The sequence below is a fragment of the Ursus americanus genome, chromosome 6, assembly GCF_024610735.1.
Source record: "Ursus americanus isolate L20-20 chromosome 6, mUrsAme1.1.p, whole genome shotgun sequence".
NCBI lineage: Eukaryota > Metazoa > Chordata > Mammalia > Carnivora > Ursidae > Ursus > Ursus americanus.
The window spans coordinates 25589397-25603263 of record NC_142132.1 but is presented as its reverse complement, the minus strand read 5'-3'; the positions used below and the strand labels follow the sequence as shown (position 1 = coordinate 25603263).

Below are 13867 nucleotides of genomic sequence, written 5' to 3'. Positions count from 1 at the left end.
GCAGAGAGAGGAGGTAAGACAAGATGCCCTACTGATGAGACAAAGTAGAGGGTGGAATGTACGTGCCAGAACTTTGGCTAGGCAGGGTTCAGGCAGGCTGCATGGAAGAGGTGGCATTTAAAGTGGGCCCTAAAGGGTAGATAGGATTTAAACACAGGAAGAAGGGTAGAATCGTTTCTCAGGCGGGGGAATGCCATAGGCCAGCGCCCCATGGAAACTGCGTATGCATGTCATTGTTGACCTTCCCCCTGGGGCCGTGGGGCTTGTCTGGGAAGGCACGGGAGGTGAGGGTGCTAATGTGCTTGGAACTCCGCTACATCCGAGACACCGAGTAAGGTCTTCGTGCGCACGTCTCCTTTCACCCCAAGAACAAACCGAGGTACGCATATCGCCCCCATGTGTCAGGACCGGGGGTGTGAAGGAACTGTTCAGCTGGATGCTGCTGACTGGTAGGTTCAGTGTGCCTCACTCCAAAGCAAGCCCCTCCAGACCTCTATGTGCTGGACTGGAGGGGTGATGGGCCCAGGTCATGGAGGGTCTCAACTGGTGTGTGTTTAATTTCAATCTGAGGATGCCCTTCAAGGAACAGGTAGACCAAAGGAGAAAACCAAGATCGAGGGAGGCCACCAACATGCTCAAGGCTAAAGATCCTGAACCTGGATCTCCCGATTCTCATCCCAGGACTCTTTCCACTCACCACGCTACATTGTCCAGGGAGAGGTCGGAGCTGGGAATTTCTGCTCCTGAGATAATTTGAGGGACCGTCACTCGGGCATTAGTTTTCCCTTGTTTGGGCCTTAGCTGGGGAGAAGGGAGTGTTTCTGGGCAGTGGAATTCCTCAGAGGTGACATGAAACAGATTATGAACAAATTCATTTAAGACTGCCCAGCTTGTTTTTCACCTGCTTTTTCTTTTTAGTTTATCTTAAGCTGTCCATTGTTGACCTGCTCGTAGCAAAAGCCCAGAGCATTTGCCACCCTTAGCAGAGCGGAGAGTGGAAAGCTGGGGCCTTCTTCTAAGCCGCGATTGGACCCCTGCTCCTGGAGGTCCAGGCTTCTGGACAAAGACAGTCCAGATTGATCAGTAGCACTCGGGCTGGTTTTCCAATGAATGCAGCCAAGAACAGAACCTAGAAACAGACTTTGGACTTGTTCCTCACCCTTTCTTTTTTATGGAGTACTTTGGACTTTTGGGGGGAATTAAAAGAGAAATGGAAAGAAAACCCTTCCCATCTGTGGTCACACTTGTAACACAATCTAGAGAAGTTACTCTATGCCAAGCATGGTTCTGAGTATTAACTCGTTAAGTCCTCACAGTGACTAGTATGGTAGAAATCATTATTCTCCCCATTTTTCAGATGAGGGAAGTAAAAAGAGAATGACCAAGATCACAAAGCTAGGCAGTGGTTTTGTGAGCTGTGATTTGAACCCAGGTCACTGCCTCTTCTCCTTTGTAACTGCAGTCGCGCTTCTATGAAACTTGTCCAGTCTTTGAGATGAACTTGTAAGTCTTCCGAAGTCTTCTTTTCCCAAATTCAGGCCTTTTCCATAGTGGCAATTGTTGTAGGAGCTCCTGCTGAGAGCTACAGGGGGCCAGGGAGGTCACCCGCCATCCTGTGGGGTAGAAGGAGAGCTAATTTACAGTGTGCTTTGGCTTCCTAATGAGGAATTTCCTGCCCATTTGGGGAGTGGTGTTTTCCCAAGTTTATAGTGAACTCAGGGCACATGACTCAGTTCCTACATTGGACTGTGATTGTTTTTCAAAACATGTTTTTTGTTTTGCTTAGCATGACAAATGCTCCTCACCATGAGGTCACAACTTTCAAAGTTGTCATTGGGGAATGTAGTCTCTGGGTAGGTGTGTGTTTGGGGAGGGGGGCGTGCTTTTGTGTGTCTCTTTCATTTGGTTTTTCTTTTTTAAACTTAGTTCCTTGTTTGTGAAATCTAGTGAAAAGATCAAAAGTTTGTACAATTCCATAGGGACTAGTCTGGATATTCTCCCTTTTAAACTTGGTGGGACATTACTTTGACTAAAATGGCTCCCAAGAGAGTCCATTTTGTGAGGGCCAGACAAGAATGCCTTCTGCCTTCCCACATTAACTCCATCAAGTGGGACCAACTCATTAAGGGTCTTTTCTGGGCCTGTGCTAACACTCCATCTTGCCACTAGACCCGTTCTGCTTCCAAGTTAGTTTTCCCTCAGTTTTGATCCACACAAATTATCTTTTGTCGTAGTGTATTAGAAATGAAGAAATTACGGGGCGCCTGGGTGGCTCAGTCAGTTAAGCATTTGCCTTCAGCTCAGGTCATGATCCCAGAGTCCTAAGATCAAGTCCTGCATCAGGCTTCTTGCTCAGCAGGAAGCCTCCTTCTCCCTCTGCCTGCTGTTCCCCCTGCGTGTTCCCCCTTTCTCTCTCTGACAAATAAATAAATAAAATCTTAAAAAAAAAAAAATGAAGAAATTAGGGGCTCCTGACTCGCTCCGTTGGAAGAGCATGTGACCCTTAATTGCAGGGTTGTGAGTTTGAGCCCCACATTGGATGTAAAGGTTAGATAATATAAATAAATAAATAAAAACTTAAAAAAGAAATGAAGAAATTAGAACTCAGTTTGAGACTTAGATAAATACAACATCATACAACTGGTACATAGTAGGGAGAGTTTTTCTACCCATAATCCTACGTTAAAAGAAGTAGGATGGACTCTGGAAAACAGTGTGGAGGTCCCTTAAAAAGTTAAAAATTGAGCTACCCTATGATCCAGCCATTGCACTACTGGGTATTTACCCCAAAGATACAGACGTAGTGAAGAGAAGGGCCATATGCACCCCAATGTTCATAGCAGCTCTGTCCACAATAGCTAAATCGTGGAAGGAGCCGAGATGCCCTTCAACAGATGACTGGATTAAGAAGTTGTGGTCCATATATACAATGGAATATTATTCAGCTATCAAAAAGAACGATTTCTCAACATTTGCTGCAACATGGACGGCACTGGAGGAGATAATGCTAAGTGAAATAAGTCAAGCAGAGAAAGACAATTATCATATGGTTTCTCTCATCTATGGAACATAAGAACTAGGAAGATCGGTAGGAGAAGAAAGGGATAAAGAAAGGGGGGGTAATCAGAAGGGGGAATGAAGCATGAGAGACTATGGACTCTGAGAAACAAACTGCGGGCTTCGGAGGGGAGGGAGGTGGGGGAATGGGATAGGCTGGTGATGGGTAGTAAGGAGGGCACGTATTGCATGGAGCACTGGGTGTTATACGCAACTAATGAATCATCGAACTTTACATCAAAAACCAGGGATGTACTGTATGGTGTCTAACATAATATAATAAAAAAATAATAAAAAAAAAGTAGGATGGTAGAATTTCGATGAACATATGAGTTGTCTGGTGTTCTCTTAGATATGACTAAGGCAGTTTTGCCATGGGCGTGTGTTCCAGCTGTCTCATTTCTTCCCCCAGTCTTCTGCCCTGCCTAATTTTTCCTTTAAAATTAAAAAAAGAAACAAAAACCTCTTTTTCTATTATACTTCCAGTTCAGTGGATCGCAGCCTTTTTTCTGGATCAAGGATTCCCTTAAGAATCTGCTGAACGCTTCAATCCTTTTCCCCAGAAAAGCCGATAAAGATGCTCCGTCAGTCAGGATAGGCTATAGGTCATGCTTAGTAACAAAAAAGTCCAACCCAGTGGCCTAAAACATCATGTTTACTTCTCACACTATATGTCCATCGCAGGTTAGGCGGGAACTTGGTTCCCACTTCATCATCCTGAGGCCAGATTGTTCCTGAAGTCGCTGTCTGGCATGTTGCTGACTGTCGTGGCAGAAGGAAGACTAAGGGAAGGAAGGTCTTACATAAGCAAGAGATGTCCTGGCGTCTGAGTGACCCAAGTCACTTCCAACCCTTGTTCATTAGTTAGAACCAGTCCCAGAGCCTTTTCCAGTCATAAGGGGGCCACGAAGTTCAAGCCTACCCAAATGCCGAGAAGGGGAGAACCGGAAATATGTGGCCAACATGAAAACCAGTACCTGATTTTTCTTATTAGAGAGCGTGTATTAAAAAAATAAAGTCCTGCCTGGCTGGCTCAGTCGGGAGAGTAATACAACTCTCGATCGCGGCGTTGTGAGTTTGAGCCCCACGCTGGGGGTGGAATTTACTTAGAAACAAAAAGAAAAACAAACAACAACAACACATTAGAGAGAAGAAAATCATGTTATAAAATGAGAAATATTGCCCCTAGATCATTTATACTGCAGCATAAAGGTTAAAAGTTGATTTACCTTTAGGTAAGAAACTACTGAAGAAATGACTTGGGAGGTAAAAACTAGTCGAGTCAGATGCAGTTATCTCATGGGAGAATGTGCTGTTAGAATACAACACAGAAGTACCAAGGATTGCGAGATTATGCTGGGCGAGTGAGAGAAACGCAGTGCTATGGAAGAGTGGCTAGGCAGAACCGCTTAGACGGGACCCTAAAATACAGAACGCGGCGTGCTTATCTGTGCTGCCTGTCTCCCTCCGGCGCCGAGGCTGTTGGAGGACAGCATCAGGGAACCACTTCGCTTCCAAAGCTCCTTTCTGGCCTCGGCACCACTTCTGAGGCCTCCTGTGACAGTACCTGTCTAGTCTTCAGTCAGCCAGCAGCCGCAGCAGGGGAGAAATGCAAGTGAAATTAAGCAAATACCAGCAGTGAGTCTGGGAAGGACCACAAGGGAGACTTCTGACTTCAACTGAGGTGTATGTTCTCCGGTCGGATATTTTTTTTTTCAAGATTTTATCTTTAAGTCACCTCTGCACCCTCTGTGGGTCTCAAACCCACAACCCTGAGATGTAGGGTCACTGGCTCAACTGACTGAGCCAGCCAGGTACTTGGGGTTTTTCTGTCTGCTGAGGGGATAAAGGAACGAAATCCTCAGCCCATTGTCCTCCGCCTGTTCTCTCATTGCCAGGCCTCAGCAGAAGGTTCCACTGCACACTGACACGGGCTGAAAGCAGTTAGGCGCCCTACAGTGGTGTTGCCAGCCTGCCAGAGCCAGGCGGCTGTACTGCCGTCCCATCTCACTCTGTAGAGGGGGCTTTGTGGGGAGATTCAGCAGGGACACGCCTGGGGGATAGAAAGAGCCATTGCCCGAGGCCGCACCCTAAATGTCAGTGCGATCTTTTAGAAAATATTGTGTCCTGATACGAATAGGAAAAAAAAAAAATCAGAGGTTTATTCATATACAAGGCTGTATGGGGGGAAGGTTGTTTTGTTTTATTTTTAAGATTTTATTTATTTATTAGAGACAGCCAGCGACAGAGGGAACACAAGCAGGGGGATGGGAGAGGAAGAAGCAGGCTCACAGCAGAGGAGCCTGATGTGGGGTTCGATCCCGTAACGCCAGGATCACGCCCTGAGCCGAAGGCAGAACGCTCAACAACTGCGCCACCCAGGCGCCCCTGTTTTGTTTTGTTTTTTAAGTAAGTTTTATACCCAGTGTGGGGCTTGAACTCACAACCCCAGATCAAGAGTCGCATGCTTCACCGACTGAGCCAGCCAGGCACTTATTTTTTTTTTTAAACAATCTTAATTCATTCTAACAAGAGACACATGAAATATTTAAATTCTAAACACAAGTTTATAATTACAAAACAGGTAATAAAAAAAAATACATGTAGCATTGGTAATAGAAAAAATTGAAGTTATTCAGGAATAGAGAACAAATGAACAATCATCTATTCTCATTTAATAACAACTCACCTTAAAATTATTCCTCCGATAAATTTTTAATTGAGAAAAAAATATTCTTTTTATTTCAAAGAGGTAACATGTTCATCTTAGAAAAATTAGAAATGGGGGCACCTGGGTGGCTCAGTTGGTTAAGCATCTGCCTTCGGCTCAGGTCATGATCCCAGAGCCCTGGGATTGAGCCCTGCATCAGACTCCCTGTCAGTGGGGAACCTGCTTCTCCCTCTCGTGCTCCTCCTGCTTATGCTTGTGCTCTCTCTCTCTCTCTTTCTGTGTCAAATAAATAAATAAAATCCTAAAAAAAAAAAAATTAGAAATGCAGATAAGCAAAAAACGGGGATCTAGTATGAGAAAACTAATTGTTCCATCATCTAGGAATAACCTTATGATTAACTTCCTAACCATCCCTCTAGATATTTATATGTACTTCTTTTTTTTGAGGAAAAATTAGGATTATATTTTATACCGTTTTGTAATTTGCTTTTTTCATTTAATATTAGAAACATCTTTGTATGTCAGAAGTGGTATTCTGTGAATATTTTTTAATGATTCATGTCATTTCATTGTATGAGTACATTCCCAGAGGAATTAAAAAACCTATCCAGAAATTTATTAATTTTTTTAAAGTAATTTCTACTCCCAATGTGGGGCTTGAACTCATGACCTTGAAAACAAGCGCTGCATGCTCCACTGATTGAGCCACCTAGGTGCCCCACCCTATTAATTTTTTAAATAAAAGCCAGCAAAAATTTAAAATTAGTCACAGGTATTTTAAGTTTGATTTACTTTGTTTCCAGTTTTACGATTGGAAGACAAAACCTGAAATTTCTCATAATCCCACTATTTAAAGATAAGTCACTATTTTTGTGTTTTTCCTTTCAGTCTCTTCCCTCCCATATGTATATATATGTGTTTTTTTTTAAGCAAAATTGCTCATTGATTGAAAAAAACCTGTTAAAGGATTTTCTGGTAACAATTGAAGATTGGAGAGGGTGTCTTATATTGGGGCTTGTCAAGATTGTCTGAGTGTGATCCAAGAACAGAGTGGGAAATGAGAAGAAATAATCTGCCTGGAGAAGGGAGGCTATAGGCCTTCTGCCCTGTTCCCTTACCGACCCCTCTCTGGAGCAAGAAAGAAGAAGGGAAGGCTGCTAATGGCGCTGAGTCTAATAAAATCACAGGCCAAAGGGAGATGGGAGTGTTATTTGCAACTGTAGGAGATGGAATAGTACCAGATTATATCAGAAGCGGAGGAAGTCATTTACACTCTCTAGGGAAGAGATGGACCTGAGGCAATTAGAATTTTTCCACCTGTAACTTCAGTGGCTCTTGTATTGCACCAGTGTACATAGTAGAGAAGAGCCCGGGATCTTTTTGGTGGTATCAAGAGAACCCTAAGAATTCGTTTATCAGGCGGCCCCTCTGAGACCCCTTGCATTTGCTAATCCGCTGGGATTTTGAGAGGCCCTTTGCTTTTGGTGAGCAGCCTGGTGTAGCAGCAGGGAGTGAGGCTGGGAACCGGCCTTAAGGTCTTGAGCAGGGCCTAGGGGTGGGGGTAGGAGATGGGTAACAAGAAAGCCGGAAGCATTTTCTCAGAGATCCCTTAAGAGAGGATGAGGACACTGTCCTAAAAGGTGAGCATAGTTAATGCCCATCAAACCGGAAACCTAGGACCAGTGGTGCTGGAGAGGTGCCTCCTGCCCTGTCCCATCCCGTCTTTCACTCTGGCACAAACATTTATAGAAATGGAACACACATTCCAAATGTGAATTCACCAGGTGAGGCCTGACAGTGCCGGCTTCGACCAGGTGGGTGCCGTCTGGGGACCTCCCTGTGGGGAAAGCCCCCCCCCCGCCCCCCGGCTGGTGTTCGCCGTGCGTGTGTGCATCTCTGCCTTGCCTCGCTGCCCCCAGGGTTCTGGCTGGTGTGGACCATCATCATCATCCTGAGCTGCTGCTGTGTGTGCCACCACCGCCGAGCCAAGCATCGCCTTCAGGCCCAGCAGCGGCAGCATGAAATCAACCTGATCGCCTACCGAGAAGCCCACAATTACTCAGCGCTGCCATTTTATTTCAGTACGTACACCCAAAGCCACCAAGCCCCACCCTCGGGAGCCCAGGACCCGGACTGTGGGCCCCTGTGGGCCCCCTTGCCCAGCACAGTGCAGAGTCTCGCAGGTATGGGAATAAGGGGGTGCTCGCCTTTAGCACAGAGGAGCAGGTGCTGTGGGTGCAGCACCCTGAAGCCACTGCGCTGTTCCCAGTCCACACTGGCTGGGTTCTGACCGGGTTTCTGATCCTCTAGCCAATGATTTTCTTAAGGCAGGTAGTCAGATGGTGTATGATGTGAGTGAATCAAGATTTAGATTTCTGTGGCCTGAAATCCTGCCATTGTGCTTAGTGCCCTGTGATATCCCTGAGCAAAGGCTGCCATGAAAGGGGTAGGTGTGTTCGGGGGGGTAACATTGGGATGTCCTGAGAACCAAGAAACTTCAGTGCCTCACTGAAGGACACTCACCTATCTGACTTCCTTGCGGGTTCCACAGCCATTCTAGTGTGTTCTACTGAATGAAGTGCTCACAGGTATAGAATTCCACCTCTAAAAGGGTTAAGTGCTCAGCACAGTGCCTGGCATATAGTAAGTGCTCAATAAATGCTAGCAGTTACTGTTGTAACCAGGCCATCTATGCCTTGAGACATTCAGCACATTCAAAAGATAACTTACTTGGCACACTGGTAATAAGCCTTGGTCAGCAGGCCCCTCACCCTTCGCTGGTAACCCACCTGCTGCCAATCTGAGTCAGGATGAGGTTTGGTTTGTCTTTCCAGACCACCTCTGGTCACACCAGAGTGACGGACAACACAGATTTCTGATTTCCCAGAAAAAGGCCCTTTTCATAGCCCATACATCTGGAAGGGTGGGGGGCAAGAACAACGCGGTCAGGAAGTCTTAAATTAGGGTCTCTGACCCTGAGGCCTATGGGGCGCAGACAGAGGACACGGTCTGAGCAAGAAACAGGAGACTAGGGGGCAGGTGGAAACAGATACGCTCTGGGCAGAAATGATCTCTTGGCCATCCCCCACATTTGCCTAACCCTCTGCCTTAACTCCAGACAGGCAGAAGTCTTGCCTGTGAAGCAGTTTCAGGGGCTCTCAGATTTCAAGAAGCTAGATTAGGTCACTCCCGGTCTGTCCCTTTCTCGGCAAAATTGCCGCACCCCTCTGCCCTGCCCACAGCAGGAGCTGTAGCGGATCCTGGGTGGGTGTGCTGGGGGTGGGAAGAGGCATATGTTGAGTGCAGCCTTTGCAGTCTATCCTAGAACAATTGCCAGTGCTGTAATTTTCTCCTCCCTGCCTCCCCGTTTTAGGGTTTTTGCCAAACTATTTACTACCTCCTTATGAGGAAGTGGTGAACCGACCTCCGACTCCTCCCCCACCGTACAGTGCCTTCCAGCTCCAGCAGCAGCAGCTGCCTGCACAGTGTGGCCCCACCGGCGGCAGCCCCCCAGGCGTCGATCCCACCAGGGGCCCCCAGGGGGCGCAGAGCAGCCCCTTGTCCGGGCCCAGCAGAAGCAGCACGAGACCCCCGAGCATTGCTGACCCTGAGCCCTCCGACGTGCCCGCCAGCACGGCAGCCACCAAAGCCCCCGGAATGGAGCCCAGTGGTTCGGTGGCCGGCCTGGGGGAGCTGGACCCTGGGGCCTTCCTGGACAAAGATTCCGACTGTAAGGAGGAGCTGCTGAGAGATTACAGCTCCGAGCAGGGCGGCGCCCTCCCCGACAGCAAAGACAAGACGCCTGGCAGACATCGCCGCTTCACGGGTGACTCGGGCATTGAGGTGTGTGTGTGCAACCGGGGCCACCATGACGACGACCTCAAAGAGTTCAACACGCTCATTGACGATGCTCTGGATGGGCCCCTGGACTTCTGTGACAGCTGCCACGTGCGGCCCCCTGGTGACGAGGAGGAAGGCCTCTGCCAGCCCTCCGAGGAGCAGGCCCGAGAGCCTGGGCACCCCCACCTGCCACGGCCCCCTGCGTGCCTGCTGCTGAACACCATCAACGAGCAGGACTCCCCGAACTCGCAGAGCAGCAGCTCCCCCAGCTAGAGCAGGTGAGGCCTGCGCCTGAGAACGTGGCCAAGCAACCAGGGTAGGGGAGCACCATGAGAGAAGCATTAAATGACTTTCAGAGAAAGTGGTATAGCCGCTTCATTCTTCGCCCCCTCTCCCCCGGTCCTGCATTTTCCTGCACCTCCAGGTACAGCTTGGGGAGTGGAAGCCTCTCCGCCCACAGGAGCACAGTGTCGTGGAGGGCCGACAAGCTGGTTTGTTCTGTGACTCATTCCTCACACCCAACCCTGTCCCCTTTTTCTCTTTTCAAGTCATATCTGACTGCTTGCTCGGGTCAGAGAGATGTGTGTTTCAGAAGCCCCAGGGAGCAGGCTGAGACTGTGCCCTGAGGTGACTCTCGTTGGAGTATATCTGCACTCTGATGCTTGTTTAAGAGAACTTTGCTGTGTCTCATTCGGGAGAGGTGGCAGGTCTCAGCCCTGGGTGAAGAAGGAAGCCCGCGGAGGCCCAGGGATTGTCACCCCTTGCTGCCAAGGTTTGCAGAGCCAGAACTGGGCTAGTCCTGGGGGAGCATGAGAGCTGACAGGCAGTTACAAGGTTGGTAGGAGGCTTACTGCTCCGTCAGATTCCAGGCGATGAGGTCAGTGTACCACTGTGCATCCTGGAGGGGCCCTTCCCAGCAGCTTCTGGCTGTCCGCAGCCTGGTTCACTATGGAACATTATATCACCTTCTTCTTGGTTTTTCCTTAAGCAACAACAACAGCAGCAGCAGCAACAGCAAAAAGCAAGCTGAAAAGAAGAACTCGATCAGCGGGCAGGCAAGAATTCTGTTCTGGAAAAGGGAAGTTTGTGGCTCTATCCCAAGTCGACCTTCAAAGAGCCTGGCTGTCGTTGAGCCAGGAGGAGATGTGCTGCGTGCAGGCTTGGCTGGGGTCTATCTTGGAACTTGGGTGGGAGTGCAGCAGAGCCTACGCCAGGGGGGCACACCCGGGGCAGCGTGCTGCATGCCTGCCCTCCGGGCTGTGCCCATAGGTGACCAGGGTCATCCTCCAGCCAGCATACAGTCTGCAGGCCTCCGTGCTTCACTGTTCCATAGGAACAAAGGAGGCTGCGGGTCCTAAGAAAGGGCAGCCCCATAGCCTGGCTTTTACACAGTATTTTCTCTTGATTCTGAATGAGTTCTTCTGTTGTGTTGTTTTGTTTTTATTTTTAAACTGACCACTTGGAAAAAATGGCTTGGTTATCTGTGGCTTTCATGCCCTTCCCCTGCCCCTCTGCAGCCCCCTTTTTGAGTGGGGTGACTAATTTTTGTACCCTCCATAAAGAGCCCAAGTGGCCCAGGTGGGAGGGCGAAGGCAGCGGTCCGGAAGGACCGCAGGATCCTTATTACTGTAGTTTGGCGTCAGATAACCAGTTGAGCTTTGATAGGAATAACCTGATGGAGAAAGCAAACAGCGAAAACTCACATTCCCTGTCCAGTGCTGTTCATATGAAGAGTTCGGTTCTTCCCCCACTCTTGAACGATGATATTCACATTAGGCATTGATGTTACGGTAAGAAAGGAAAAAAAAATATATATATATGTACAAAAATAGACAAATCCAAGGCTGTGAGGTGAACGAGTGTCTGCGTTTGGAGTCCACAAAACCAAAATCCATGTTGAACAAAGTGAAGTCTGTGTACAATGACTTTTTGGATAACCTGTGTGTGTCTGTGTGTCGTGTGTGAGCCCCCAGCCCTGTTTTCCTGTGAATATACTTTGAATGGCAGCCATTGTGCTCGCGTCCACCACACGTTTGGAGCGGATATGGCCCTCTCAAGGTAATTTATTTTACACATTTACTGTTTACTGAACAAATGTCTGACTGTGTACTCGGGTGTATCCAGCAGCATTGTCGATGGCAGCCCCCCACCCCCCACGCCCCCACGTCTGCCAGAGATAACTGTGCTCGGAGTGGAGGCTCGCCTCTACCCAGCACTGCAATTTGCACATTGCTCCGTGGACACTCGGAGGCCTGTGTTCTGTTCCCTGTAAATGGAAACGTGCTCTGAACCTGTCTGCCTCCCTCGGCTCCTCCCGGCCCTCGGTATCAGTCCCCAGAGGGTGTTCAAAACCACTTGGCACAGAAGGAGAAGGTGAAACTTCAGACAGAAGCTTGATTGGATCTTCAGTGACAAGCTTGGACTAGCTGTGGCCCAGACGTTGGCCCTGCCCAGAATTGCCAGGAGAGTTTGGCCGACACCGCAGTGCCATAGGGCTTACATCTCTCTGCTGGGGTCCGGTGCGTGCAAGCAAGCCCGTGTGTGGCAAGAGTGGGCGGGAGTGCGTCAGCAGCCCTCAGATGCCTTTCCTTCCACCTTTTTTTAAAAAAAACAAATAAATAAAATCCCAAACAACTCACTGAAGTCTCAGAGGAGATGAAGTTTTACCAAAATGAACCCTGCTTCAGTTAACTGATCAAATGGATGAATTCTGGCCCTCTCAAGTTTCCTTCCCTGGCTGGAGTGGGGCCCGGGTCCGCATGTTAACTGTTGGGTTCACTGCAGGATGTTGGGTTCACTGCAGTGTCCTGCCCTGCAGGCATGAGGAGAAGCGAACACAGCCACCGGAGCCAGGCTTGATTCCGGCGGTCACACAGTCTGGCCCCTGGCAGGGGGCTCCCCTGCCAGCAGAGAGATGGAAATGGGGAGTTGAAGGACTCATTAGGGGGCCAGGGAGATCTGACTGAATCTGGTTTTCCAGGTGAACGAGAAGAAAGAGGTTGGTCTGGCCGAGGGTTTGGTGCTACAGTCAGAAGATTTGCAAATGCTAACACATTCCTGTGTGAGGCACATCACCATTTGTCAGTTATTGTGAATATGTGTATTTTAAGCAATAAGATTCAGCTGGTCAGACTTTTCTGGGCAGTCTCGGTGACGCATTTCCTGTGCTGTGATTGTTCTGAAGACAGAGTGGCTCTAACCACTGTGAGAAGCCCAAATAAAATCGATCCCAAAAACGCGACTCTTCTTTTTTCTTGCGGCACCTTGTTCTTTTCTCCCTTCTCCCTCAGACTTCAGGGGTCGTACCGCAAGATTCCTAACCACAAGACCTCTCCCTTCTCCACACAGGCTGCGAGAAGGCCCCTAGCACTTGAGGACAGGCCCCTGGCCTGAGCAGAGACCCTAGGGCCAAGGGGGGGGATGAGTGATGCTCCTGCTGAGACCACGCTTTGTCCTGAGGAGTTTTCCCCAGACCCTCTCAAGGGTAGTTTCTGGTGTTTGGAGTATTTTGTAAAGTCCCACAAATAGGTTAAAAATCAGACGTGAAAAAGCAGAAACAAGTTCTGTTAGACCCCTGGAAGCTAAAATGGCATTTGAAAGAAAGCAAGCTCTCTGTGAGATCTTTAATTTTTATTTATTTATTTTATTCGAGAGAGAGAGTGAGGGAGAGAGAGAGCACAAGCCAGGGGGAAGGCAGAGGGAGAAACAGACTCCTCGCTGAGCAGCGAGTCCGCTGCAGGACTCGATCCCAGGACCCTGGGATCATGACCTGAGCCAAAGGCAGACGCTTAACCAACTGAGCCACCCAGGCGCCCTCATGAGATCTTTCAGTGAGGGGATACAGGGGCGCCTGGCTGGCTCAGCGGAGCGTGGGACTCTTGATCTCAGATTTGTGAGTTCCAGCCCCGCGTTGGTTGTAGAGGTTACTTAAAAATAATTAAAAAATATTTTTTAAGATTTTATTTTTGAGAGAGTGAGTGAGAGAGAGCACAAGCCAGGAGGTGGGTGTGGTAGAGAGGCAGAGGGAGAAGCAGACTCCCCCTGAGCAGGGAGCCTGATGCGGGGCTTGCTCCTGGGATCATGACTTGAGTGAAGGCAGATGCTTAAGTGGCTGAACCACCCAGGTGCCCCCCAAATAATAAAAATCTTCAGGAAAACAAATGATTGAAATGTGGATGGGGGTAGTGCAGTCGTTAGGCGTCTGCCTTTGGCTCAGGGCGTGATCCCGGCGTTCTGGGATCGAGTCCCACATCGGGCTCCTCGGCTGGGAGCCTGCTTCTTCCTCTCCCTCTCCCCTGC

General features: G+C 48.8%; 1 protein-coding gene across 3 annotated transcripts in view; it reads left to right on the top strand.

Annotated features, from left to right (window-relative positions):
- WBP1L (WW domain binding protein 1 like) overlaps positions 1-12806 on the top strand; it is a 57774-nt gene extending 44968 nt beyond the window's left edge. For all 3 annotated transcript variants that reach the window (XM_045803005.2, XM_045803003.2, XM_045803004.2), the window contains 2 exons: positions 7648-7809; positions 9102-12806. In XM_045803005.2, the coding sequence (XP_045658961.1) occupies positions 7648-7809; positions 9102-9841 (902 nt within the window). In that variant the 3' untranslated portion in view covers positions 9842-12806. The remainder of the gene's footprint in view (positions 1-7647; positions 7810-9101) is intronic.
- Positions 12807-13867: the final 1061 nt, after the last annotated feature.